The 27,714-nt window shown below is 39.0% G+C and overlaps 1 protein-coding gene across 4 annotated transcripts in view; it reads right to left on the bottom strand.

The window, feature by feature from the left end:
• The window catches only part of LOC149786006 (protein DOP1A-like), a 153,045-nt gene that overhangs the window by 64,354 nt on the left and 60,977 nt on the right, over positions 1–27,714 (bottom strand). For all 4 annotated transcript variants that reach the window (XR_016424855.1, XM_089976295.1, XM_089976294.1 and 1 more), the window contains exons 16-20: positions 25,858–25,998; positions 24,841–25,001; positions 11,733–11,799; positions 10,770–10,917; positions 8,720–8,814 (exon numbers count right to left, since the gene is read on the bottom strand). Coding sequence is in view for 3 of the 4 variants with exons in the window: in XM_089976295.1 (XP_089832421.1) it covers positions 8,720–8,814; positions 10,770–10,917; positions 11,733–11,799; positions 24,841–25,001; positions 25,858–25,998 (612 nt within the window). In the remaining variant the exon portion in view is untranslated. The remainder of the gene's footprint in view (positions 1–8,719; positions 8,815–10,769; positions 10,918–11,732; positions 11,800–24,840; positions 25,002–25,857; positions 25,999–27,714) is intronic.

Here is a 27,714-nt window from a genome sequence, read left to right on the forward strand (position 1 = left end):
AGCTGGTGAACAATAATTCACACAAGTACTGGAACTATAGGGGTTAAGGAAAACTTGGAATACATAGTTGTTACACTGTTGCATATGTCAGGTCAGGTTAAGTCTGATAATGTAACAGTAGATGGTGTTATCTGTGACTATTGACACAGAGTGGACAGTTACACCTGGCTCCTTCTGGAAAGTCATTTATGGTCGATTATGTGGAGTTGCAATTTATGGCCATCCACTGCATCCAGACTTGTCTCCAGACATCTCAACATTGTTGTGCCACTGGATTCAGACAGGCCTGGATGAGAGAGAGAGCGGGAAACTCTGGGCAGCTTTCCCTGACTTAAATCCAATTCACATGCCAGTAATGACATTATTCCCCTCCCTGCCATCAGATACCTTCAAGTCCTCTGGCAATGGGCAATGAGTAAAGCAGGAGATACAGATGTACTGGGAATTGTAGTTGCAGATCTGTACACAGGTGCTCACTGGGTAACTTTTCACTGGACTGAGCAGTAGTGGAAATCAGCAGCCACTCTGGGTGACTGAGCAGCCATCTGTAGGATCTCACTTTCATAGCATGAGGAGGGGACTAGGAAACTAGCTTTATCTTAACCCTGGTCAGCATACTCTTCCCAAGCAGATGAAAACCTAACAAGAAGACAAAGGTGACAATACACCATAAGTGCCTTGAATGTATGCACAATAATGGGCAGTACAACTGCAACTGCAGATAGTGATCATAGGTGCAACTCACCTATTTGCGGAAGGACAACTCACTGAAGTAGAAGCCTGATACACCTCCTTCTGGGGTGGCTAAACTGAAGAAGAGTGACCTGAAAATTCCCAAAGGGCATGAATGACAAAAGCAAATGAGACTACCACTGTCTGGAAAAAGACATGCAACTATCATCAGTGCCTATATACACACCCTGACCAACTTAGATGAAATCAAGGAAAAGTTTTATAACTTGGCATCTCCTATTACAGACATCATCCTTGGTGACTTCAATGCTAGAGTCAGCACAGATTACAGATACAACCAACTGTCAATGGCAAAACAGCTTTGGCAAATGCAATAACAACAGACTCTTCTTACTGTGGAAATGTGTTGAACATGACCTCCTAATCACCAACACAGTTTTCTGACTGCTAAACCACAAAAATATATCTTGGATGCACCCATGCTCCAAGCACTGGCATCTTTTTTAACTATGTCATAATCAGGAGAAGAGACAGACCAGGACGTCCGATTGATGAAGGCCATGAGAAGTGCAGAATACTAGACAGACCAGGATGTCTGATTGATGAAGGCCATGAGAAGTGCAGAATACTAAAAAGACCAGGATGTAGGATTGATGAAGGCCATGAGAAGTGCAAAATACTAGACAGACCAGGATGTCCGATTGATGAAGGCCATGAGATGTGCAGAATAATAGACAGACCAGGACGTCCGATTGATGAAGGCCATGAGAAGTGCAGAATACTAGACAGACCAGGACGTCTGGCTGATGAAGGCCATGAGAAGTGCAGAATACTAGAAAGACCAGGATGTAGGATTGATGAAGGCCATGAGAAGTGCAGAATAACAGACAGAACAGGATGTAGGATTGATGAAGGCCATGAGATGTGCAGAATAATAGACAGACCAGGACGTCCGATTGATGAAGGCCATGAGAAGTGCAGAATACTAGACAGAACAGGATGTAGGATTGATGAAGGCCATGAGAAGTGCAGAATACTAGACAGACCAGGACGTCTGATTGATGAAGGCCATGAGAAGTGCAGAATACTAGAAAGACCAGGATGTAGGATTGATGAAGGCCATGAGAAGTGCAGAATAACAGACAGACCAGGACGTCCGATTGATGAAGGCCATGAGAAGTGCAGAATACTTGAAAGACCAGGGTGTAGGATTGATGAAGGCCATGAGAAGTGGAGAATACTAGACAGACCAGGACGTCTGACTGATGAAGGCCATGAGAAGTGCAGAATACTAGACAGACCATAGGCTGGACATCTGATTGATGAAGGCCACGAAAAGTGCAGAATACTGGACAGACCATAGGCAGGATGTCCAATTGATGAAGGCCATGAGAAGTGCAGAACACTGGACAGACCATAGGCTCAACATCTGGATTAGAATAACAGTCTACACCAATGCCAATAAGTGCCCAAAAAGTTTAATGTCTCCAAATTGAAACAGAAGAATATGAAACAAGCATTTGTTGAAGAAGTTTGCAAGACTGTCGAGGAAAACTGAGCATCTGTCAGAGGCTCAGTTTTCTCAACTGCATCCAAAACCCTCAGTCCTATCATACATAAACATCAACTGATTTAATGAGAACAATGCTGCCATATAGAGACTTATGAATGAGAAACATTGCCTATAGTATCTGATGCCTTCTATGACAATGACACCGGTATTGAAATCAGATTCTGGACTGATGGCAAGGTCTTTAAAATGTGGGGACAACTGGCAAAGACGAAGCTGCTGGAAGTGACTGTTCATAATCTTCTATTTCCTGATGACTGAATGACAGATCTGAGTCTGACATACAAGAGAGTATGGACCATTTGGACCATGACAGAGTATGGACCATTTGGACCATGACAAGAGTATGGACCATTTGGACCATGACAGAGTAGGGACCATTTGGACCATGACAGAGTATGGACCATTTAGACCATGACAGAGTAGGGACCATTTCGACCATGACAGAGTAGGGACCATTTCGACCATGAAGAGTATGGACCGTTTGGACCATCATAGAGTATGGACCATTTGGACCATGACAGAGTATGGACCATTTGTCTTCAGCTTGTGACAATTTGGGTCTCACAGTCAGTATCAAGAAGATGAAGGGGATGCATCAATCCGCAACAGGAAAAACTTACATAGTGCCTACCATCACAGCAAATGGCCAAACAATCCTGGCAAAGGACAAGTTCACGTACCTTGGCAGCACAAAGTCATTGCAGTCCACATTGATGAAAACCAAGGCAAGAATTGCTAAACCAAGTGTGACCTTTGACAGAGTACACATAAATGCCAAGAAGATGAACCATTTTCACATTGGCTGACTAAGGAAACTGATGGCACAATATGATTTCAGACTCTGAGGTTCTCACATGGGCAGGCATTCCAAGCATCCAAATTCTGCTCATGAAATCAGTTGAGATGGGCAGGCCATATCACCAGGATCTCTGATGATCTTCCATTGCAAGCTGAAAGAGGGAAAGCAATTTCAGTGTGTCAGAAGAAACTCTTCAAAGATTTTTTCAAGCCATCCTTGAAACACTTCAACTCTCACACAGGATCACTCCACCTGGTACAATCAAATCCATACTGGAGGTACAGAAAGTAAGAGAATCTGCATAGGCCGTACAAGAGTGCAATCAGAATAAGTCTCAGAACTTCAGCGCATCCTCTACTGATCAAGCAAACCGAAGCAGAATCTCCTGTCAAATGTACACAGCACAAATTGGCTTGATCAGTCACTCGTGTATTCACAGAAAGCAAACTAGTTTGTGATGTCATAGTCATCTTCAAACTTAAATGAATGGACAACAACACTGTCTACTAATGCTGCAGTCATTTATCTTCTTCCCTAGACCATCATTTTCTCTCAACAAGTCATTCATGGAACCTGCTTTCTCCCTTGGAGGACCAGACTATGACTTGTAAATGATCCACTGTTAAAGTATATACACTTATTTTGCATTTTAAGGGGAGTTAATCTTCTTGCATTTTAAGGGGAGTTAATCTCCATAGTCAGCATGTGTTACAAGTTCTGTCCTCTTGCCACAACCAGGTGTCTCAAGTGTTTTAGCTGAGATGTGTACTAACATGGATGCTCACATGCTAGGGTGGTTGGGAGGTTTATTAAGTAATGCGATTTGGTAAGTATTCTCAAAGAAACATAATTTACTTAAAAATTTGCTTTCTCCTTCAAATATGTTCCCCAATAAAATATCATTAGGAGAATAGGTAAGGAGGAGGGATATCTGACCTCTACCTCCTTCTATGTAATAATGGCTGGATACCCCATGCAAATGATAACCTGTTCTCCTAATTACATAAGCACACATGGCCTAGGAACAATTGATCTGTGACCCCTACATTTGGTTAAGAAGATAATTTTTGAAATCTTCATACTTATAAAATGTCATTAGTGAATCCAGCGAAACTGATAGGCTGTGCTGATTGTTTGAATTAGGTCTGGTGTTCATCTGGGCTGCCATACCACTGGAGTTTATAACCCATTTTAGTCATGAAGCAAAGACATCAGGTATGAAATCCTGGCTCCTGGCTTTTACTGAAAGAAAAAGATGTGTGTGCCACAGCTTGTCTTTGTGTATTTCAAATAAGGCTTGAGTAAGCAAACAGGATCTTGCATGGCCACTGTTCTGGACCTAACTAAGGAAGAAAGCGACTGAATGATTTGATTACTGACAGATGGTAACATATTTTTGGCTGTGAAGCCTGGTTGTGTCGAAAACCACTGAACCATCCGATCTGAACTGAACCTAGTTTGGATCAACAGAAAATGATTGTAGCTCATTCGTCCACCATGCTGAAGATAAATCTATCAGGAAACATGTTTTGTATCATAGTAACTTTAGCAAAGTGTGGAATAAAGGCTTGAACTGAGCCATAATAAAGCCCATGACAGATTCCATTTTGGAAGAGAGAGAAGGATTTGGCTGCTAGAGATCAAAATTAGCTAAAAGATCTGATAGATCTTTATCATGTCTGATATCATGTTTACCATGATGCTGGAATGTGTCTGATATCATGTTTACCATGATGCTGGAATGTGTCTGATATCATGTTTACCATGATGCTGGAATGTGTCTGATATCATGGTGTGGTAGTCTTTGATAGTAATTGCAGCCCACTTCCTCTCCTAGAAAAGCCAGAGAAAAACATTGGTTAATTGAGGGACTGAGGCAATCAGAGGGATGATGTTATTGATATGGCTCTTGAGATTCTCTTCATTACCAATAGTTTAAACTGACTTGCAAGGCAGTCCAGGTAAGAGCCAAGCTTGATGAAGACGATGGTCCAGGCAGGGATGGAACTTCCATGACCATGGTGGCTTGAGAAGAATTGGGCTGACCAGAATGCTCCTTGGAAAACCTATCACTAGATTGAGAAGATCGATAACCCAGGACTTGTCCCATCTGAATGGGACTATCAGAATCATCTTGTATTTCTGACCATGTAACTTCTGGATTATTTTTAGTACCAAAACCTTTTGGAAGCTGGTTGGCAAATTCCCACAACTCCACCCAACCGACTGACAAGACAGCCACAGCCCAAGCTTCCGGATCTGGGACAGGTGAGACAAAGGCTGGGAACTTTTGATTCCAATATGTTGCAACAAAAAAAATAAATCATCGAGTGCCCCCAAAGTGCACAGATCTGTGTAAAGACTGATGAAAGGACTTGACCTTTCCTGGATAGAGTGTCAGCCAAGACATTGAGCCTGCCTCGTATGTATCTGATTGTCCACTTGGAGCTTCTCCAATGGGATCCATTGATCAACTAATCTGGGTTCTCACAGATGCAGGAATGATCATATCTCAGGCATTATCGTTGACTGTTTGATCAAGGGGACTTGAGAAGGGGTGCCCTTGTACAAGCAATGTCATTTTGTATGAGGCGCATAAAAAGATGGACTGATCTATCTTCATCTTGATATTTGGTGGTGAAATGAATTGCTTGAGGTGATTCAGGTTGATGAGTTTGCCTTCCGAATAAGAATCAGCCAGGAATAAAACCCTGGAGATTGTGGTCCTTGCATAATCTCCACCAACTGGTTTTTGATGAGTGACCATATCTCCTGTTGTAGAAAGGCATCCATCTCCTGATCTGACAGGATGAAGGGTAAGTCAACATCTAGAGTTGGGAGGCTTGAAGGCTGAGAAACTTGGTTTCTTGCCACCTATGTATGGTTGCCTTCTAGCTTGGTTAGACTGTTGTCTCCTGGCATTGGGTCAAGATCTGAATCCCACATTTGACTGAAAAGATCCCTTGTCCCTAGCCTACTTATTGTCCATCTGCAGTGGCAGGGTCTGATTGTTTTGAAATGCCTGTGTGGATTGAGTGACAAGTTGGAGGGGGGCAGTTCTTGAGCTGCCTGCATCTAAATTTCTGTACTTTTCTTCCAAAGAGTAATGGTGACCCAAACAGGGTCAGCTGTAAAGCCTATTTAGGATGAGGTTGAGTGACATGCACTGCAGACATACATCACATCCTATCAGTTTGAAGTTGTCCAAAGCAGTCAATGCATTGACCTTTAAATCTGGCATTGCAGATGTAGTAACTACATTCTGAAACAGCTTGGACATAGCATGGAACAGCAGACATGTGATCTGCTGCTTATTTTTTTATTTTAATCAAGGGCTGGGCAATCAGTACTGAAGGCATCTGAGTGAGTGTTGTACCAGTGAGCTGAGAATGTCACTGGTACTTGGCTTCCTGAAAAGAAAGCCTTAGAATTCTCCGGGTCAGCAATTCTACCGAGACAGGCAGTCATTTAACTCCTTAATTTTAGCTGACTGCGGAAGGAGCTGAAAGGATGGCATCTCATCCTCCTGGTCAAAATCTACCAATACTGTATTTATATTCTTGAGTAGCAGTAGGAGGTTAAGGTGCCAAGGCCCTACATCCTAGAGGCTAAATTCAGTTCATTCCATGGTTGAAGGCCCTGTATCATAGAGGCTAAATTCAGTCCATTCCATGGTTGAAGGCCCTGCATCCTAGAGGCTAAATTCAGTTCATTCCATGGTTGAAGGCCCTGCATCCTAGAGGCTAAATTCAGTCCATTCCATGGTTGAAGGCCCTGCATCCTAGAGGCTAAATTCAGTTCATTCCATGGTTGAAGGCCCTGCATCCTAGAGGCTAAATTCAGTCCATTCCATGGTTGAAGGCCCTGCATCCTAGAGGCTAAATTCAGTTCATTCCATGGTTGAAGGCCCTGCATCCTAGAGGCTAAATTCAGTCCATTCCATGGTTGAAGGCCCTGCATCCTAGAGGCTAAATTCAGTCCATTCCATGGTTGAAGGCCCTGCATCCTAGAGGCTAAATTCAGTTCATTCCATGGTTGAAAGCCCTGCATCCTAGAGGCTAAATTCAGTCCATTCCATGGTTGAAGGCCCTGCATCCTAGAGGCTAAATTCAGTTCATTCCATGGTTGAAGGCCCTGCATCCTAGAGGCTAAATTCAGTCCATTCCATGGTTGAAGGCCCTGCATCCTAGAGGCTAAATTCAGTCCATTCCATGGTTGAAGGCCCTGCATCCTAGAGGCTAAATTCAGTCCATTCCATGGTTGAAGGCCCTGCATCCTAGAGGCTAAATTCAGTTCATTCCATGGTTGAAGGCCCTGCATCCTAGAGGCTAAATTCAGTCCATTCCATGGTTGAAGGCCCTGCATCCTAGAGGCTAAATTCAGTTCATTCCATGGTTGAAGGCCCTGCATCCTAGAGGCTAAATTCAGTTCATTCCATGGTTGAAGGCCCTGCATCCTAGAGGCTAAATTCAGTCCATTCCATGGTTGAAGGCCCTGCATCCTAGAGGCTAAATTCAGTCCATTCCATGGTTGAAGGCCCTGCATCCTAGAGGCTAAATTCAGTCCATTCCATGGTTGAAGGCCCTGCATCCTAGAGGCTAAATTCAGTCCATTCCATGGTTGAAGGCCCTGTATCCTAGAGGCTAAATTCAGTCCATTCCATGGTCGGATCTGAGTATGGATGATTGGTAGAAGCTTCATCACACTCACTGTTGTGTTGAATCCTGATCTGGATAAGCTATAACTGATGGCATTAATGTCTCAATTCTGTCCTCTTTGAAAATGCACTCATGTGGATAAGTAGTGAACATATGGAATTCTGGCACAGCTGGATGGCTGGTTTGCCTGGCATATGGTCAGCCTGGATGGTGGTGGCATGGAAGATGGTCCAGCTATCATTGGTACTGGCTGCTCCAAGGGCTTGGCTGGGTGGACAGATTTCTCTAAAATCTCTGTCATAGTAAGGGTATGTTGCTGATGGCATGGCTAAACAGAATCATATGTCACTAAAATCCATGTAAATCCTAGTTGACTACACTGTTTGATAAAAAAAAAAGTCCCCATGCTTGGAAAGCTTTCTCCAGTACTGCCCTATCTAAAGGTCAGTCTGGACAGACAGATTTCTCATTGAAATCTCTGTCATATTAAAGATATATTGCCATGGCTAAATGGACAGATCTGTCATTAAGATTCCTGTAAATCCTAGCTGACTGGACTGTTTTCTAAAAATGTCCCCATGACTTGACTGATGGACAGACAAACAAGGGTAACACTACTTGTCTGACCAAACTAAAATCAAAGTACTTGATCCACCCAAATTCAAAGTACTTGTCCTACCAAATTCAAATCAAAGTATTGGCTGAAATACTGATCGTTTGGAGAGTAGAAGTAATGTACATAGCTTCGATGGAAGAACAAAACATCAGATATATTGCTATTCTTGTTATTTTACCTTTTTGTAAACAGTCAGACTGTTTATAAAATATAGTCTTCAGATTTATTATATACATATTATTCCAATTTTTCTTGTCATTATATGACATCAAACAAATTATATTAATATCTGAAACATTATTTGAGGAACTACATCAATTTGTGTATATTTATGTGCATCCTGCTATCATATAAAGTCCATCTGTAACAAAGCATTTTACCTCAGCCAATAGCATCAAAGCCTGAACGCTATATTTGGAGTCCAAGTTAGTGCTAGGATCTGGCTCCTTTACTCTCCTGGTTGCTACCTGAACACCTGTTGGAGAAAAATAATTCTGGAGTAAAATATGTTTACTTACTGGATCATAATAATTTAGAAGTATATCCACTACCAAGTGAGTCAAGCCTTCCCAGGTCTGCATTAGTAACCAAAGTCCTGCCAACAATGGAAATCAGATGAGTGGATTCCCCTTCAATAGAGGGATTGGAGTCAAGTCCTGTATATTTTTCAGTTACTACTGGAGGGAAAATGCATGCTTTTAGAAGGTTGTAACTTCAGGGAGGGCTTGGGAGGGTGTGCTTGTATTATGCCTTGACATACAGCATAAATAAATAATCGACAGATTTATTGCCATTAATTTCACACACCTAAATACATGAATCTGAAAAGTTAAAGAAGGAATTCCTACAACAGTAATAATAATAATGATAAATACTTTATTTAATGTGGGTAACAGTTAAAATATACTATTCTTCCATGAGGCCTTCAGGATGAACAAAGAATTGCAAGGAAAAAAAATAAATTGTAAAGCATTCTTAAATGTATTTAGTATAAAAGGACAAATTGTATATGAATGCATTAACTGAATGAATTGGAGTGCATGTATTTTAATATTTACAATGAGATGGTTATCATATGACTTAATTTGAACACGTTTAGATTTGTGTCTGATTTAATTGCTCTGAGGAGTTCATTCCATAGAATCGCCCAGAAGTAAGCAAACAATTTTTTTAAAAGTATTTGTTTTTGGAAATGGTGTTTTGCAATGATCATTTGTTACTGATACCAGTTTAGGTCCCTGATACAGTTTTTTTGACTTAAAATGAAACATGCATCGAAATATTGTGGACAAAACTCATTCGTTACTTTGAACATTAAATATGGATAATCCATTCAACTGTAATAATACAATTCTGGATGGTTATCACATTGTAGGATTGCTGCCTTTTTGATGTTTGTGGATCATTTCAATATTACAATCAGTGTGTGTGTGTGATTTAGATTTTTAATGCAGCTTTAACAATTTTTCAGTTATATCGCTACGATGTCTGCAGTGTGGCAGTTTATAGTGATGTCTAGCACTGGAGCATGATGTCACAGACATAGTATCATGTCCCATCCAGTCACATTATCCTGACACTAACCCAACCAGTCAAAACACTAATCTCTTAATGCTGAGTGCCAAGCAAGGCAGCTGCTAGTACCATTTTTTATATGTCTCTGTTATGACTTGGCTGGTGTTCGAACCAATGACCTCCCACATCTGAGGCAGATGCTCTAACCACAAGGCCACCAGAGCAGTCATTACTATCAGTTGTATTTCCCCAAAACTGTGCAGCAGTCGTCCAAAAGAGGAAGAATAAATGCATTGTAAAATAATTTCCATTAGTTGAGCATTAGGTAATATTTTATCTTCTGTAAAAGAGAAGTTCTTGAGTTTACTAAAAATGTATTTCACTAGATTTTATCAAAATAAACTACCAATAGTTTTTCTGTGGCAACAGTTTCAATTCATTACTGAAGATATACAGTTTGGATTTATGTTCACTGATAATCCTTGCTTAGTTCCAAGCAACACTGCCTTGGGTTTTTAGCAGATTGATAAACATGTTATTCAGTGTGCACCAATATTCAAGTGGATATAAATCCTCACCTAATTTTTGTTATTCAATATTATAAGATTAGCTTCAAAGTTATAACATTAGCGTCAAACTTATAACATCAGATTCAAAGTTAGAGCATTAGCTAAAGTTACAGCATCAGTATGGTCACAGCTACAGCAGTTGTATGTCATTATGATGTAAAAGTTAATAATATTTGATTTGCTGAAATAAATTACAGAATTACAGCAATATGATTCAATTAATCAAAGTACCAATCATTTCAATCAATGGGTGAAATATTTATCACATATATTTTTATTATGACTGTGCGGCAAGCACAGTGCCCAAGCCTGAAAATGCATAAGCGATGTAACAATATTAAAGTACCATCATCAATTGGGTTCATGTCATCAGGATCTGTAATATCAGCCTGGGGGCCTGGCTTGACAGCATAGTTACGCCTCAGCCAAGTCGTCTGTTCCAGAGAAGAGCCTGCAATGAAGGCAACTGCCTCCAGCAGCTTCTGGGAAATTTCCTAAAAAGGACAGAAATATACAATATAAAACCAAGGTAATATGTCCTAATATTGGCAATGTGAACAAAAGATGAAAAAATGTTGAGTCTGATGATCGAAGAATATACACTTTCATTTTTCTTAACTTATGAAGAGTTGCAGATCTTGTAATTGAAAATATCTTAAGCCAAAACTTAATATCAAACAATTTTGATTTTTATCAACCTCTCATTCAAAATGAAAGTAGAATCACCACAATTTTAGAATAAGTTCTAACACTACTTCATCATACATATTTGAAAAAATGTCATTGGTATCCAGAGACTCACAGGTTTCTAATTAAGTCTCAATCCAATTCTTGTGGCACATAATCTAAGTTGCTACATATCATGGAAACCACTCTGAGCATCAATCAAGTGAGTGACCAACAATGGGGAGGTTACAAAAAAATAAATTCTGAGGAGCTGTGACAGCTCAGTGGTCGGACAAATAGGGTTTGGGTTGGAATCTTGGCCAGAGCAGGTTGGGTCAGCCACCATGGTGTCTCTCAGTTCAAAACTCTTTATTCCAATTGCCTCATCATGATAGCCTGCATGATAGACTGGCTTATGCTGATATGCCATTCAACAACAATCAATCGTTCAATCAATCCAGCCTCAAATCTGACTAAATAAAAATTGTGATCAACTAATTGGCTGATATCTTAGCAAAAGTCAATCACATCTGAGAGAGAATTGACTCTGAGCATAATAATGTACTAACAACGTTTACGCTTGGCTTAGGTAACCTCAAAGCTATCAAGGATTTGTGATATTTCCTAATGCATAACATTTTACCTGCAATTCTTTTAGGTTCTTCTTGTCTTCCATTGCAGGTGTCTTCATGACAAACTCGTACAATATTCTGCAATTAGAACAACAAAATAAACTTTCTGAAAAATTAATAAATGCTAAAAATCAACAAATTCAAAAACTTTTGTGTGTGACAATCAGGACCAATGCGATATTATACCAGTATTTGTTGGATGGTTGCAATCTAATACAGAAAAGCCAAGATGGAGGATGCTTCAAAATTTCAAAAGACCAGAGCATTTATCACATGATGACTATCCATAAAACTTTATTCAAAGCCTTACCAGAAGTGTTGACAATGAATGTCACTTTTGCCAGTAGAAAAATCACTAGCACTGTTCACATTGCACAAACATGGGATTCACCAAAATGCATAAATATGACTGGCATGTTTCACTTTTCCCTAATGAGAACCTGACCATAATGCATACATATGATCGCCTGAAAACATCTGGAGTAAAAAGTAGTGTGTTTAATAATAATAATAATAATAATAATAACTTTATTTAAAGAAGAAGCTCATTTGGTCAAATGACCAATCTTCCATGAGGCATTCTACAATGACATTTGTACAAATATATACATATATATATATATAGATGGACAATTTTACAAGATGAGGTGTCTTTAGACAACAAATGCTGTAAAAAAAACTTGCCAATTGATCGACTGCTACAATAATATATGCACAAAGTTTAAAAGCATGAGTACATAGAGGATTCATACAAATAGTAGCATACAAGATTCACACAAATAGTAGTATAAAGGATTCATACAAATAGTAGTAGTGAACATGTGTATAACATTATAGGTGAGTACATGATAACAATGTTGTACAAAATAATAATAATGAATTAAACAAATCATACAAATGACTGTTTCTGCAGATGTTGACTATGAAGCTTTTTAAAAGTTTGGCATGAGTCAACTGACTTTATTTAAGGTGGCATGGAATTCCACAGTTTGGCTCCAGATAAAGCAAAACTTTTCTTATAAAACTCTGAATTTGGTTTAGGTAAATATAACTTGTTGTTTGAGATGGATCTTAGTTCATACACATGTACATTTTTAACAAATTTAAAATTACATTTAAGATAATCAGAAGCCAGACCATGTAAGGATTTATAGACTAGTAAACCCTTCTGAAATTGGGTTCTCTGCTGAAGTGGAAGCCACTTTAGGGTTTTAAAAAGATTTGTTGATGGTGTATCTAAATCAACTTCAAGAATAACTCCAGCTACTCTTTTTTGAAATTTCAGTTCTTTCCTGATTTTCTGTACCACTATTACTCAAGAGAGAAAAACAATATTCTAGGTGTGGCATGATATATGCATTGTAGAATATCTTTCTCTGTTCGTGGGGGAGACAAGATTTTATTCTGTTCACTATATAAAGTACTGAATTAATTTTTTTTTTAACAAACTTATCAACTTGTATTTTCCACCACAAGAGATGGTCTATCATCATACCAGGTAGTTTTTCATTTTCAGACTGTTGTACATATATTCCTGTTATCATTAAATGTACTTTGAGGGCCCCGAGTGGCCGAGTGGTCTAAAGCGCTCTCCGTTACGGATCACTGCCATCTCACCTCTGTCTGCGTGGGTTCGAGTCTCGGATTCGGCCAATGTGGGTATGTGAGAAAGCTTGCCAGTAGCTTCTTGAGGGTCGGTGGTTCTTTCTGGGGATTTCCCAGGTTCTTCCTCCACCATTAATACTGGCCGCCATGTATAGCCTATCATGTGCTGAAAAATGGCGTAAAACAACAACAACTACATGTACTTTGAAATAATTTTTCTCAGCTTTTGCTCTTGCTCGACTACCTATGATCATGGTTTTTGATTTGGCTGAATTAATCTACCACTGTGCTCACACCAGTTATTTACTTATACCAGATCTTTATTTAATTTTGAGTTAATCTCACTGCCTGTTGATCCAATGTTATATAATAATGTATCATCTGTGAACATGTTGGTAGTGGATAGCTCAATGTGATGTGGTAAATCATTGATGTAAAGCAAAAAAAGCAATGGTCCAAGAACTGATCCTTGTGGAACACCTGACTTTATCAGTTGCTTATCTGAAAGTTTATTTAAAATAGAAACTTCTTGTTGTCTGCCTTCAAGATAAGATTGAAACCAAAAGCTTTAATGGTTAACTTGATATGCTGAGCTTCTCCAGCAGGATTTTGTGATTTACAAGGTCAAAAGCCTTTGAAAGGTCAAGAAACACTGTTCTTACAAGGTTTCCTTGATCTATTGCTGTTAACTAATCATCCACCATTCAAGTTAGTGTAGTCTGGCATGAATGTCCTTCATGGAAGCCTGATTGTCATGAATGTAGGAAATTAAATGATTCCAGGTAGTTTCTAAATTCATTACAACCATGTCTTTCTAATATCTTTGAAAGTGATGATAAAACTGATATAGGTCTATAGTTATTCGTATCAGAAAGATCTCCTTCTTATGTATTCAAGTTACTTTTGCATTTTAGCCTGTTTGGAAAGATACCTGTGGAAATACTTAGATTGAAGATATACATAAGTGAAGGTACAATCAACTGAGATGAGACTTTTAGGAATTTAGCAATTATATTATCTAGACCTGTTGCTGTTGTGACATCAAGCTGGTCTAATTCATTTAAAATAAATTCAAGGCTTATTTTAGGGATTTTTAAGCACTCTTCTTTGCTAAGTTTTGAAGAATATGTTCATTTAATTCATCACTGGAGAATCTTTTAGGAGTTGTGAAATCCACAAGTTTTTCATTAATATTCACAAAGTAATCATTGAGTGCATTTCTAAGATACATTTTGATATATCAAAAGTAATAATACTGTTGATGAGATCAGTCAAAACTAATAACACTGTTGATGAGTTATGTCAAAACTAATATCAATGTTGATGAGTTATGTCAAAACTAATAACACTGTTGATGAGTTACATCAAAACTAATAACACTGTTGATGAGTTATGTCAAAACTAATAACACTGTTGATGAGTTACATCAAAACTAATAACACTGTTGATGAGTTATGTCAAAACTAATATCAATGTTGACGAGTTATGTCAAAACTAATAACACTGTTGATGAGTTCAGTCAAAACTAATAAACTGTTCATGAATTCAGTCAAAACTAATAACACTGTTGATGAGTTCAGTCAAAACTAATAACACTGTTGATGAGTTATGTCAAAACTAATAACACTGTTGATGAGTTCAGTCAAAACTAATAACACTGTTGATGAGTTATGTCAAAATTACTAACAATGTTGATGAGTTAAGTCAAAATTACTAATACTGTTGATGAGTTCAGTCAAAACTAATAACACTGTTGATGAGTTCAGTCAAAATTACTAATACTGTTGACGAGTTCAGTCAAAACTACTAATACTGTTGATGAGTAAAGTCAAAACTAATAACACTGTTGATGAGTTTTTTTTATAATGCTGATGGACATTATAAACCATTGGGAGTGACTATAGAATGTACTTGGTATCTGACCATTGATTTTATACATTTTACAAAATGGCCCCCTTCTTGCTTAAAACTATAGGTATATAATTCAGTAATCCAACATTAATTATCACTGGCCTAACTGTTCCAACAATCTAATATGGGGTGAGTGGCTTTTAATATGCTTTGAGGTCATGATAATATCTGACACATATACACAGCACAGTGGACAGGGAGTGTTATCATTATCTCTCACCTAATTAAGGCTAATTAGCTATAGGTATAAAGCTGTGGTGTCAAATAATTAACACTGAATGAAGAAGAATAACAGTACTTGAAGAGTAAATGTTAAACTGCCAATTTACTTCTTTTGTACTGAATGCAGTTGATTTCTTTTCTCCTTCAAATACATTTCCCAATCACAGTACATTAGGAATATTAGTCTGTTACCTTGTGAATCCAACCCTACTAAAAGACAAAAATCGCCTTTCCTGGCATTCTCACATAGACAAAGGGCAATAGCTCTTGCCCATTACGTTCCCTTGCTACTGTCAGGTGTCACTAGCTGTTAGCTTTGCTGATGTACTGGTAACATCACGTGGTTTAACATCCAACAATCCAAGCCATTATCGTGTTTTAACTGAACCATCCAAAATTCATTCTGGATGTATTGGGTGAATTAATCATTCTGCTGTAGGTTGTATACATTATTTTCACAATTTCTGTGAAATCTGAGCAATTTTGTCATCTTTAAGGACTTCATCTATTTAAGACCATGTTATACCACGCTATCATTGACCTAATGCAAGGTCATTACGTGTTACAAAGACTATGACTATTTTTGCTAACTCTGTAATGGAAATAATGTTAGCAAGCTTTAATATGCTGCATTGCTAATCTATGCTTGGTTTCTTCTTCTTTTGTGTTGTTTTGATAGAATTGTTAACTAGGCATTATGCCTTAGTTCATAGAATGGCTATTAGACTTCTAAAATGACACTTTTCACTTTTCAAAAAGTAATGAGAGTGATTTAGTAAGTCAGTAAAAAACTGCATTACTAATTTATGCTTTACTTTTCTTTTCTTGTGTTGTTTCAATGGGAATGTCAACCAAGTGCTTAAAGTGCAAAAAGTTTAAAGCAAAGGAGGATAACCACAAGTCTGTATTGTACATACAAAACTTACATCATCATTACCAAGAGTATGTAATATGTGATCAGAAGAAATTTGGGCCTTAGTAATCTAAACGGTTGCTATGGGGAAGGAATGATAGTCTAAATCAAGGAAGGAAAGCATCAACATCCTCAGTATTCATCCCAGTCAACCTCCAGTGCGAGTCTTGTTTGGGGATACTGCCCCCCTCCAACGTTCATTGGGTGCAACAATCAGCTAAAGTCACATCAGCAGCAGGGAAGGATGATGATGTGGAAAGGGTACAATTGTCTGGTAAGGAGATAAAGTGACTCCTGACATCAGGGCAAAATTTACCATTTTTATCTTTGCTTGCTCTTGTACCTTTTGACTTTTTCTGACTCATTGGGGGAGTCTCCCGCATGTCCAATCATGGCCTTAGGGCCTGTAAGTCAGGGCAAGTGGTTCATACTGGATCCATTTCTTCATAATGCCACACCCTTACTGTTTGTCCAGCCACCACCAACCATCCAAGCATCACCAGCCATCCAAGCACAGGGGCCATTTTGCTGAAATGGTCCAGCCAAATAAATGTTATTGGGATATTGGTGACAGATCCATCTGTGGATTAAATTCTTAATACTGCCACACCATTACTGGCCGTCCAGCCATCACTGGCCATTATAACATCACCAGCCATCCAAGCATGGGAAACTACTGCCACACCATTACTGGCTGTCCAGCCATCACAGCCATTATAACATCACCAGCCATCCAAGCATGGGAAACTACTGCCACACCATTACTGGCTGTCCAGCCATCACAGCCATTATAACATCACCAGCCATCCAAGCATGGGAAACTACTGCCACACCATTACAGGCTGTCCAGCCAACACTGGCCATTATAACATCACCAGCCATCCAAGCATGGGAAACTACTGCCACACCATTACAGGCTGTCCAGCCATCACTGGCCATTATAACATCACCAGCTGTCCAAGCATGGGAACCTTTTTGATGATATGATCCAGCCAAATAAATTGTATGGGGATATTAGTGACAGAGATATCTGTCTAGCAATATTGTAGGTAACTTACCATTTTTTGTATAAGAGATTTCAGGAACAAATCTCTCTTTAAGAAAGGACTATGGAGTGGCCAGTACCAGTGATAGCCAGACCATCCATATGCCAAGCACACCACCGGCAGTTCTAACAATGCTGGACTTCAGAATGTTCACTGCCTGCCATCAAGAGAGAGCTAGTGACAACTTCAAAGATGACTGGCCAGAGTCATTGATGCCAACTGGCATGGCCTATGAAAAGTTCCAGAAGGGGACCTGACAGTGTGTGTAAATAAAACCATATTCAGATCCCACTATGGTGTGGACTGAATTCAGCATTCAGGTCACAATAGAGGAAATTTATTGGGTGTTGTCCACTTTGGAATGACCTCCATTCCCTACCACTAAATAAGACTATAAATTCAAGGCATCAGTAGATTTCTATGCGGAAGAGAGGATGTCCTTCTGGCTCCTTCCCCAATCAGCAAAGATCAATAACTGGCTTTGAGGAAGGATTAGATAGCCAGGTAATTCTAGAGAGCCATGTCCCAGTAACATTCTCCTCTTGCTGGTATAATACTCATTCCAATGTGTTCAGTATGTATCTCTCAGCCTTCGACAAGAATTTGTCAGCTCCACTGTGCTATAAGGTGTACAAGAATGTGTTCCATACCATGTACACACTAGTTTGGAACATCATCATGATGTTCTCAGTATTAGATCTGGCCTCATTGGCAATCTTGCGACTTGCAGAAATATCTGACAAGAGCCTTTCTTGGGAGGTGATGGCCCTAACCCAGTAGCTCACCATATCATGGCCAATGTCTTGTTGACTTTGGCCAACTTAGACTCTAATAAGATGGACTCATGTCTGTGGTCCCACATCGCTCAAACCTCATAATACCCTAGCCTTACGGATGACTCCATCTGGGTCACCAATGGCTTTTTGGAAGAAGAATAGGAGAAATTCAGAGGCAGGAAGCTCAGGAACTGCCCTCCAACTTGCCACTTAACCCACCAAGTGTTTGGAACCAACTAATGTGATGGGATATTAGGCTGATTTTGGACAGGGGATCATTTCAGTCAGATATACACTAATATTGATCCCACCCAATGCCAGGAAACAACAGTCTAATCAACCTAGGAGGCAATTGTACAGAGGCAGTAAGAAACCAAATTCAGACATGATTTTGGTCTTCCATAAAAAAAGCTGAAAATATGAAAGAGAGGTTTGGGGGTCCTCCCCCAATGGGGTTTCGAGAGGCAGTGCCAAACATGCATTTTACACTCATGAAAAGCTGCTCCGCTTTAAAACGGAGAAAAATCATGTCTGCAAATTTCTCTGCCTACAAGCCTCCCAACTGTAAACAATGACCTATCCTCACCAATGCCTGCAGACAGCCTACCTGTGGGCAGCTGATTCCTGCAATTTTGAGCTCACTGGATCTCCTTATTCCCTCAGACTGGTTGGGTAATACAGGTCATTTCAGAGGGGCTTCAGATTTTGTTCATCATGGACATACCATCAGATTGGGGAGTTTTCTACAACAGGTGATATGGTTGTTCATAAAAAAACAGGCGGTCAAGATTGTGCAAAGACCACAGTCCTTGGGGTTTTATTCAGAGCTATTTTTTTATTTGGAAAGCGAAGGACAAATTGAGACCCATCACTGATTTGAATCACCTCAGCCAATTCATTGCACCAACAAAATTTCAGATGGAGACAGTGAAATCAATCTGTCTTTTGGAGGGATTATGCCATCAGCCTTGACCTGACTGATGCATAATTTCACATCGATGTGACACACTCAGTGTCATGAAAATTTCTCTGTTTATCAGTTTATCTGTACAAAGTCCTTCCCTTTGGCCTCAACATCAGCCACTGGGGTTTTACTGAGATTATAGACTGCATCATCAACCAGTTCAAATCGACTTCATCTACAACGATGGCAGCATACCTGGACTACATCCTCCAGAAACACATGGTACATTCAATCCTAATCCAATGCAGGAATTATCTCTCTCTTTTAGATCATCTAGGCTTTCTAGCAAACTGGGAAAAGTCAGACCTCCATCCATCCCTGACTTTTATCCATCTGGGTATGGATTTCTTAACCAACCTGAAGGTGGTGCAGCTTCCTCATGTTTGTGTGAACAGAATCATCAAATTCATCAAGTCCATTTCCAACAGGACTTGGATTTCACTGAGTGAGTTCCTGTAATTACTTGGGTTATTCAATACTGCAGTGGATTCAATCCCCCAAAGCATTATGCACCCCTTACAAATGTCGTTGCTAGCATAATGGCACCCCTTTTCCTGTACCCTTGATCAAACAGTCATGATCATGCCCAAGATACAATCATCCCTGTGTCAGTCAGGCAACCCAGGCTGGCTGACCATGGGAATCATAATGGAGAAGCCCCAATTGGAAATAACAGTATGTACGGATGCCAGTATGTGTGATTGGGGTGCCTTCCTGTTGCCAGATTACCATTAGCAGCACATGGGAACTAGGGGAGTGGCCTCTAAACATCAACATTCTAGAAATGAAGGTTGTCATCTACACCTTTTCACTAATGGAAAAATTTACTCTCTGGCAAAATGGTCCTCTTTATGTCTGACAACTCTGCTGCGGTGACCTATCTATTCAAACAGGGAAGCACCAATTTAATGACTGGTATATTCTGATTAGGCAGTTCCTACATTGGTGCAACAGTTTCCACATCAACAAATCAGACACGTCAATGGTAGGCTCAATGTCCTGGCAGACACTCTGTCCAGGAAAGGTCAAATCCTTCACATGGAGTGGTCTCTCCATCAATTGGTCTTCACTGAGATCTGCACGCTTTGGGGGTGTCCGATGACTGATCTTTTTGTAACAAGGTGGAACTGCAAGTCACAACCTTCATCCCTCCAGTCCTAGACCCGGCAGCCTAGGCTGTGGATGCTCTGTCAATCAGTTGGTACAGGTAGTGAGCCTTTGCCTCCCTTCCATGGTCCTGACACCAAAAGTAATCCAGAAGTTACGCAGTCAGCAATTTAAGATGATTCTGATAGCCCCGCTCTGATGGGACAAGTCCTGGGTTGCAAATCTACTTGATCTAGCAATAGAGCCACCCAGGAAGATTCCAACCAGCATGAATCATCTCAAGCTCCCATTGTTACAGGTGTTCCTTCCTTGCTTGGACCGTCTCCTTCTGCATGTTTGGCTGTTGTCAGGTCAGCCCTGCAAGTTAATTCAATCCTTTGATTGTGGAGAGAATCTTGAGAGCAAGAAAGCCCTTCACTCAAGGCTTATGAGGGAAAAGGGCATGTTTTGAAGGACAGGTTCTAAATCAATAACATCATCCATTTAAGTGCCTCAAGTCCTCAACTGGCTGACTTTTTCTTTGGCTCCTCGAGGAGAAACAGCTGGCCCCAATCAATATCAAAGGCTACAGTTCCATGATCTCGGACACATTCCTGCATCATGGCAGATGCAATATTGGGCATGACAAAGACTCAAACTATTTTCAGTTCAGATCGGATGGTCTGGTGGTCATCTTGATACAACCAGGATTCGTAGCCAAAAATAGGTTACTATCTATTGTCAATCAAAGAGTCGCCATTCGCTCCCTCTCTTTGTTAGGTCAAGAGCAGCACCCATGCAAGATTCTGTTTGCACTCTCAAGCACTACCTGAAACACAGATACAAGTTATGGCACACACAAATGACTCTTCCTTCTGGTGAAAGCTGGGAAACAGAACATCACCCCTCAAGCTCTTGCTTCCTGGCTTAAATGTGTTAAACATTTGGCTTACTCTGAGATCTCACAAGATCAGGATTGCCCCATGAAGATTACCACTCATGAGATTTGAGCCATCTTTGTGAGCCTCGTATTCAAACATAATGTTTCGATCCAAGTTGTACTAGAAGCTTTTGGCTGGCAAGCAGAGTCAACCATCTTGAATTTTTGCCTGAGATTTAGTTTCAAAGAGGCAAACCCTGAATCTGGTGGATCCAGTGGAGGCAGCACAGATGGCAAACAGACCCAATTAAAATGATCAACACAGCCTATCAGCTTTCTGGATTCACCAGTGAATTTTCAAAAGTAAGAAGATTACAATATTTATCTTCTTAACTGTATGTAAGGGTAACGGTTCAAGTGAACCAAGGCTGTATTGATTAAGTAATTAGGAGAATGCGTTATTGTTTGCATAGGGAATCCAGTCACCCTTCCCAAGGAAATTACCCAAGGAAGAGGTTGGATGCTCAGGATCCCCTCCTCCTATTACCTATACTTCTAACGCAATGTGATTGGGAAATGTATTTGAAGGAGAAAGCAAATTTTGAGTAAATTATGTCTGTTCAAGAATACTTACCCAATACATTACTAAAAATACCTCCCAACCACCCTGCCATGCAAGCGTCCTTGTTAGCATATCACTCAGCTAAGAACTACTGACACCTGGCAGCAGAAAAAGGAGGCAATGGGTAAGAGTTATTACCTTTTGTCTATATGAGATAGACAGGAAAGATGATTTACATCTCTTAGTAGGGCTGGATTCGTGAGGCAGGTAGCTATTATTCCTAACAAACTGTGATTGTGTAAGTATTTTCGGAGAAACATAATTTACTTAAACATTTTCTTTCTATTGTAATTAAAATATGTTTGGGGATGCAGAGAGCTGAGGATTCTGATGAGATAAATTATAAAATTTGCACACTGTGAAAGTATTTTGTTGGGAAATATTTTTGCTTTATATTTGCAAGTTCACATATTTTCAAATGATATTCTGTTTTTCTTAAGGCTGAATGTCAGTGAATGTAAGTGAATTATTGCCAGATCATAATAGCTGCAAAAATTTAATGTTGCCACACTGTCCTCATATTTGATTACATTTTTTGATTTTCTGTCATTACTTTCTGAAGATCAACATTTTTAGTCAAGACTAATGCACAAACTTCAAAATCTTGACCGAAACAAAGTAAGAATTCTGACTGGATACAAAATCACAATATAAAGTCATTAAAATGCAGAGTTCACCACTGAAAAAACATTAATTTTCATACTTTCAACTGCAACTGCTAGGATGTCTATATCAAGAACAAATCTATCGTCATTAGCTAAACACAAATACATCAGTAAAGTATCAAATGCAGGTCACAGTGACCTTTTAGATAGGACAGTATGTACCAACCATGCAAAACCATGTGATCACGAGGTGAAGCCAAACACTTAACATAAGCTGGTAAAATGCAAAACATGGGTCACAGTCATCCTTTTTTTGTCATACAAGTGTTCTATTAAGACAGATTAAATGATGAATAAAATTTCAAGTTCAATGATTCTAGCATGAGCAGTTCTTGAAATATAAACTTACAAAACTACGCTTAATCAAAGTCAGTGAAGCAAAACTATATGTCAAGGACTTAGTTTAGCAATACTGGTGTTTTACACATTTATACAGGTATAACAATATTTAAAAGTGTGCAAAAATATTATACAGTCATGAGCTACATGCAAACTTAATCACGAATTCAAAACAAATGTACAAGTACAAAATTAGGTAGGTACTATGATGTCCACTCCAAACTGCAGCCTAGGACTATGGAAGATGCAGTGAGGTTGTACATATACATAAGCTGCAGTGAGGTTGTATGTATGTGTAAGTTGTAGTGAGGTTATACATATGTATAAGTTGTAGTGAGGTTGTGCATATGTATAAGTTGTAGTGAGGTTGTACATAATTATGTAAAAAGTTGCAGTGAGGTTGTATGTATGTACAAGTTGCACTGATGTTGTACATATGTTTAAGCTGTACTGAAGTTGTGCATATGTATAAGATGCAGTGAGGTTGATGTTGTTGTTGTAGGGTTTAACGCCATTGTTCAGCACACGATAGGCTATACATGGTGGCCAGTATTAATGGCGGAGGAAGAACCTGGGAAAACCCCGGAAAGAACCACCGACCCTTGAGAAACTACTGGCAAGCTTTCTCACATACCCACATTGGCTGAATCCGAGACTCGAACCTACGCAGACAGAGGTGAGATGGCAGTGATCTGTAATGGAGAGCGCTTTAGACCACTCGGCCACTCAGGGCCCCCAGTGAGGTTGAAAATATGTATAAGATGCACTGTGGTTGTACATATGTATAAGTTGTTGGGCGGTTGTACATATGTATATAAGTTGTAGTGAGGTTGTACATATGTATAAGCTGTAGCAAGGTTGTACATATGTATAAGTTGCAGTGAGGTTGAAAATATGCATAAGTTGCAGTGAGGTTGTACATATATATAAGTTGTTGGGCGGTTGTACATATGTATACAAGTTGTAGTGAGGTTGTACATATGTATCATCTATAGCAAGGTTGTACATATGTATAAGATGCAGTGAGGCTGAAAATATGTATAAGATGCACTGTGGCTGTACATATGCATAAGTTGTAGTGAGGTTGTACATATGTATAAGTTGTAGTGAGGTTGTACATATGTATAAATTGCAGTGAGGTTATGCAAATAAGATGCAGTGAGGTTGTATATATGTATAAGTTGCATTGAGGTTGTACATACATATAAGTTGAAGTGAGGTTGTATATATGTATAAGTTGTAGTGAGGTTGTACATATGTATAAGATGCAGTGAGGTTGTACATATGTATAAGTTGCAGTGAGGTTATACATATAAGATGCAGTGAGGCTGTATATATGTATAAGATGTAGTGAGGTTGTATATATGTATAAGTTGTAGTGAGGTTGTACATATGTATAAGTTGTAGTGAGGTTGTACATATGTATAAGTTGTAGTGAGGTTGTACATATGTATAAGATGCAGTGAGGTTGTACATATGTATAAGTTGCAGTGAGGTTATACATATAAGATGCAGTGAGGTTATACATATAAGATGCAGTGAGGTTGTATATATGTATAAGATGTAGTGAGGTTGTATATATGTATAAGTTGTAGTGAGGTTGTACATATGTATAAGATGTAGTGAGGTTGTACATATGTATAAGTTGTAGTGAGGTTGTACATATGTATAAGATGCAGTGAGGTTGTACATATGCATAAGTTGCAGTGAGGTTATACATATAAGATGCAGTGAGGTTGTATATATGTATAAGATGTAGTGAGGTTGTACATATGTATAAGATGCAGTGAGGTTGTACATATGTATAAGTTGCAGTGAGGTTATACATATGTATAAGTTGTAGTGAGGTTGTACATATGTATAAGATGCAGTGAGGTTGTACATATGTATAAGTTGCAGTGAGGTTGTATATATGTATAAGATGTAGTGAGGTTGTATATATGTATAAGTTGCAGTGAGGTTGTACATATGTATAAGATGTAGTGAGGTTGTACATATGTATACGCTTTTGCATGTGCAGATGATGATGCCAATGCTGGGATTGAAGGTGATATATCTTTTTCAAATGGAAAGCGAAAAATCATTTATACTGTAGTAATAAGAACATCCCCGGGGGTTGCAGATTCAATTGCATGGCATCCTTCAATAAGGCTAGCAGAGCAGTCCAACTGTCCACTAGCTGTCCTGAAGAAACCTGCTGGACATATGCATAGAAAAATTGCAGTAGGTTCACCTCCAGTGGAATGTTCTTCTGCAAAGAGATGTTAGAGAAAAATATATAATATGGGGTCCAATCAAGTCGCCACTAGCATGGTCCACATCAACAAATGGCAAAGTAATTTCAAGAGTTGTAAAGATGCATAGTCCAAGTCAATGACGGCCAATAACTAAACACATGTTCAACACAAATTCAACACAAATTCAACAAAATTTGTTCTATATCTAACTCCTTTGAAAAATGCTGACATCTTTTTGGTTTAATTTATTTTATCTCTTTTTATGTCTCCTGAAGAAACACTTAACAATTTAATTATCATTTTATTTCTTGAGTCTAACAAAGACTGTAACTCAAAAAGAAATGGCCAGATTTGTTGACATATATTGGTGGTAATAATGTGACAAATTATGTTCTAAAGGCAACCAGTATTTGCAGTGGAAAACGTACAACTGTCTCTGTATAGAATTGTTGTTATACAAATTGGTGGCAATAATGTCACAAATTATGTTCTAAAGACAATTAATTAGCTTGAAAACTGACCATACACAACATTACATACTCTTACACTGTTGTGTGGCACAAGAAAAGAAGCTAAAATTACAGCTGTTGATGCCAATGTGTCATAGGCTGAGTAACTGGGTCACAACAGTGTCAAATTGTCAGCCTTATTGATTATACTGCCATAGCTTATTTGACTTCAATCAACATGAAAGTGTTTTACACTCACAAATGAGTTAGAACATATTTATTATTGAACAAATTAAGATTTCTCACATTGTATGAGTATGCTTTTCAATATCTTTGATAACAACAGCTATGTTAAAAGAAAGATGGAGTGGCTGGCATCTCAGGTTCCATCACACATAGATAAAGAGGGTGGATTTCTTACCTTGCCTTTGCCAAGGTCGCTGGGTGGAGGCTGCTTCAGAACTTGTTTGACTGTCTGTATCAGGGTGTCCATGGGCATCACCTTGATTGCTCCAACCAGCTCTACCAGTAATAGTTGATCATTACAAGGAATGCCTCCTACCTGTTAATATTTGCAGGTGATTTTGTGTTAAGTATTGTTTGAAGGGTAATATGGATAAAATACTCAGTACGCTATTAAAAGCCAAACAATCACAGAAATACATTACCATATAAACTTGCTCATAAGTCAAGACCACCTGCAAACTGCACAGATCCAGATCTGCCATTGCATAATGCACCTGCAGATCTGGGATTATGTAGTTTTGTTTGAGTAATCAGTGAAACAAAGAACAAACTGTGACCTGCCAGTGCACCCTGTGACAAAAGATGTTGTTTGCATCTGAACTCGCCTCAGAAGGGAGTACCTATGGTAATCACAGTACAATCCATTAAAATTTTCTTAATTGGAAATAAAATAGCATTTTTAAGCAATTTATTTTGTCAGATAATAACATAATTGTATTACTTTTTTCTTTCTTTACAGCCTTTGCATGATTTTCCTGGAAGACAGAGATTTGTTTAAAAAAGCAAATATTTTAGAAAATTGTTTCTCAAATATACCTCTGGATCCAGCCCACCCCAAAAGATAAAAGCATTCTTTCTGTCTATATATTGTATTAACCAAGTTACTGGTTAACTTTCCATTCTACCCATTAGGTGTTTGCCATAGAGGATATCGACCGGAACAAGGTTCATAATTTTGGTGAAGAGACAGAGGCTGATATTTAACCCCCCGAAAAAGTAATAAAAATTAACTTTGTTGCAGTAAGCAAATTGAAGAAACTTTCAAAATGCCAGGTGATTAGGGCATGAATTTTTCAGTCATATCACTACGGTGTCTGCAGTGTGACAGTTTATAGTGATGTCTAGCACTGCGGCATCATACTGCAGACATGTAGCATGATGTCCCATCCAGTCACATTATCCTGACACCAGGAAGACCAGTCCTAACACTAACTCTTAATGCTGAGCACCAAGCGAGGCAGCTGTTAGTATCATTTTTGTGAGTCTTTGGTATGACTCAGCCAGGGATCGAACCCACGACCTGCCACATCCGAGGCAGATGCTCTAACCACTAGGACACCGGAGTGGTCAGACTGATTGCATGGTCATCATAAATACTTTCTCTCTTGTTCATCCTTTACATTGTGTACTGTATAAAGATGCTGAAAAGATAACCGGGTCATGAATTATCCATTAGCTGATAATGGTTCCAGCAGCATAAAGTTTTCACACTTTTGAAGAGTTAGGTACAAATGGTGCAACAAATATGATGATTAATAATCCTGACTTTACATAAGGTCTACAGTAAAATCTCATTTATCCAAAGAGGTATTTCGAAGAACAAGCTTAAACCAAAAATCTGCACATGTGGGGGACATACCTTTAAGGGACATACTTGTGGGGCACATACAGATATGGCAAATACCTGTAGGGTAGACATATCAATTGTTTACCTCAACAATCTTTAGTGAACAAGGTTGCACTCCACCTAATTTGGGTTTATACCACCAAAAATACTACTGATATATATATATATATATATATATATATATATAGAGGCACAGAGTGGTCTAAGACACAGACATCTCACCTCTATCCATGTGGGTTTGAGTCTTGACCTCTGGCAACATGGGTATGTGAAAAAGCTTGCCTCTGGGTTTTCTCAGTTTCTTTGTCTGCCAAATAGATGGGTTGCTATATATAGCCTATCATGTGCTGAAACATGGCATTAAACCCACAACAACTGTATAACTATGCAGAGGTACAAAAATTC

Source organism: Sinohyriopsis cumingii, chromosome 12 (assembly GCF_028554795.1).
Source record: "Sinohyriopsis cumingii isolate HCF-2022 chromosome 12, ASM2855479v2, whole genome shotgun sequence".
Taxonomy (NCBI): domain Eukaryota; kingdom Metazoa; phylum Mollusca; class Bivalvia; order Unionida; family Unionidae; genus Sinohyriopsis; species Sinohyriopsis cumingii.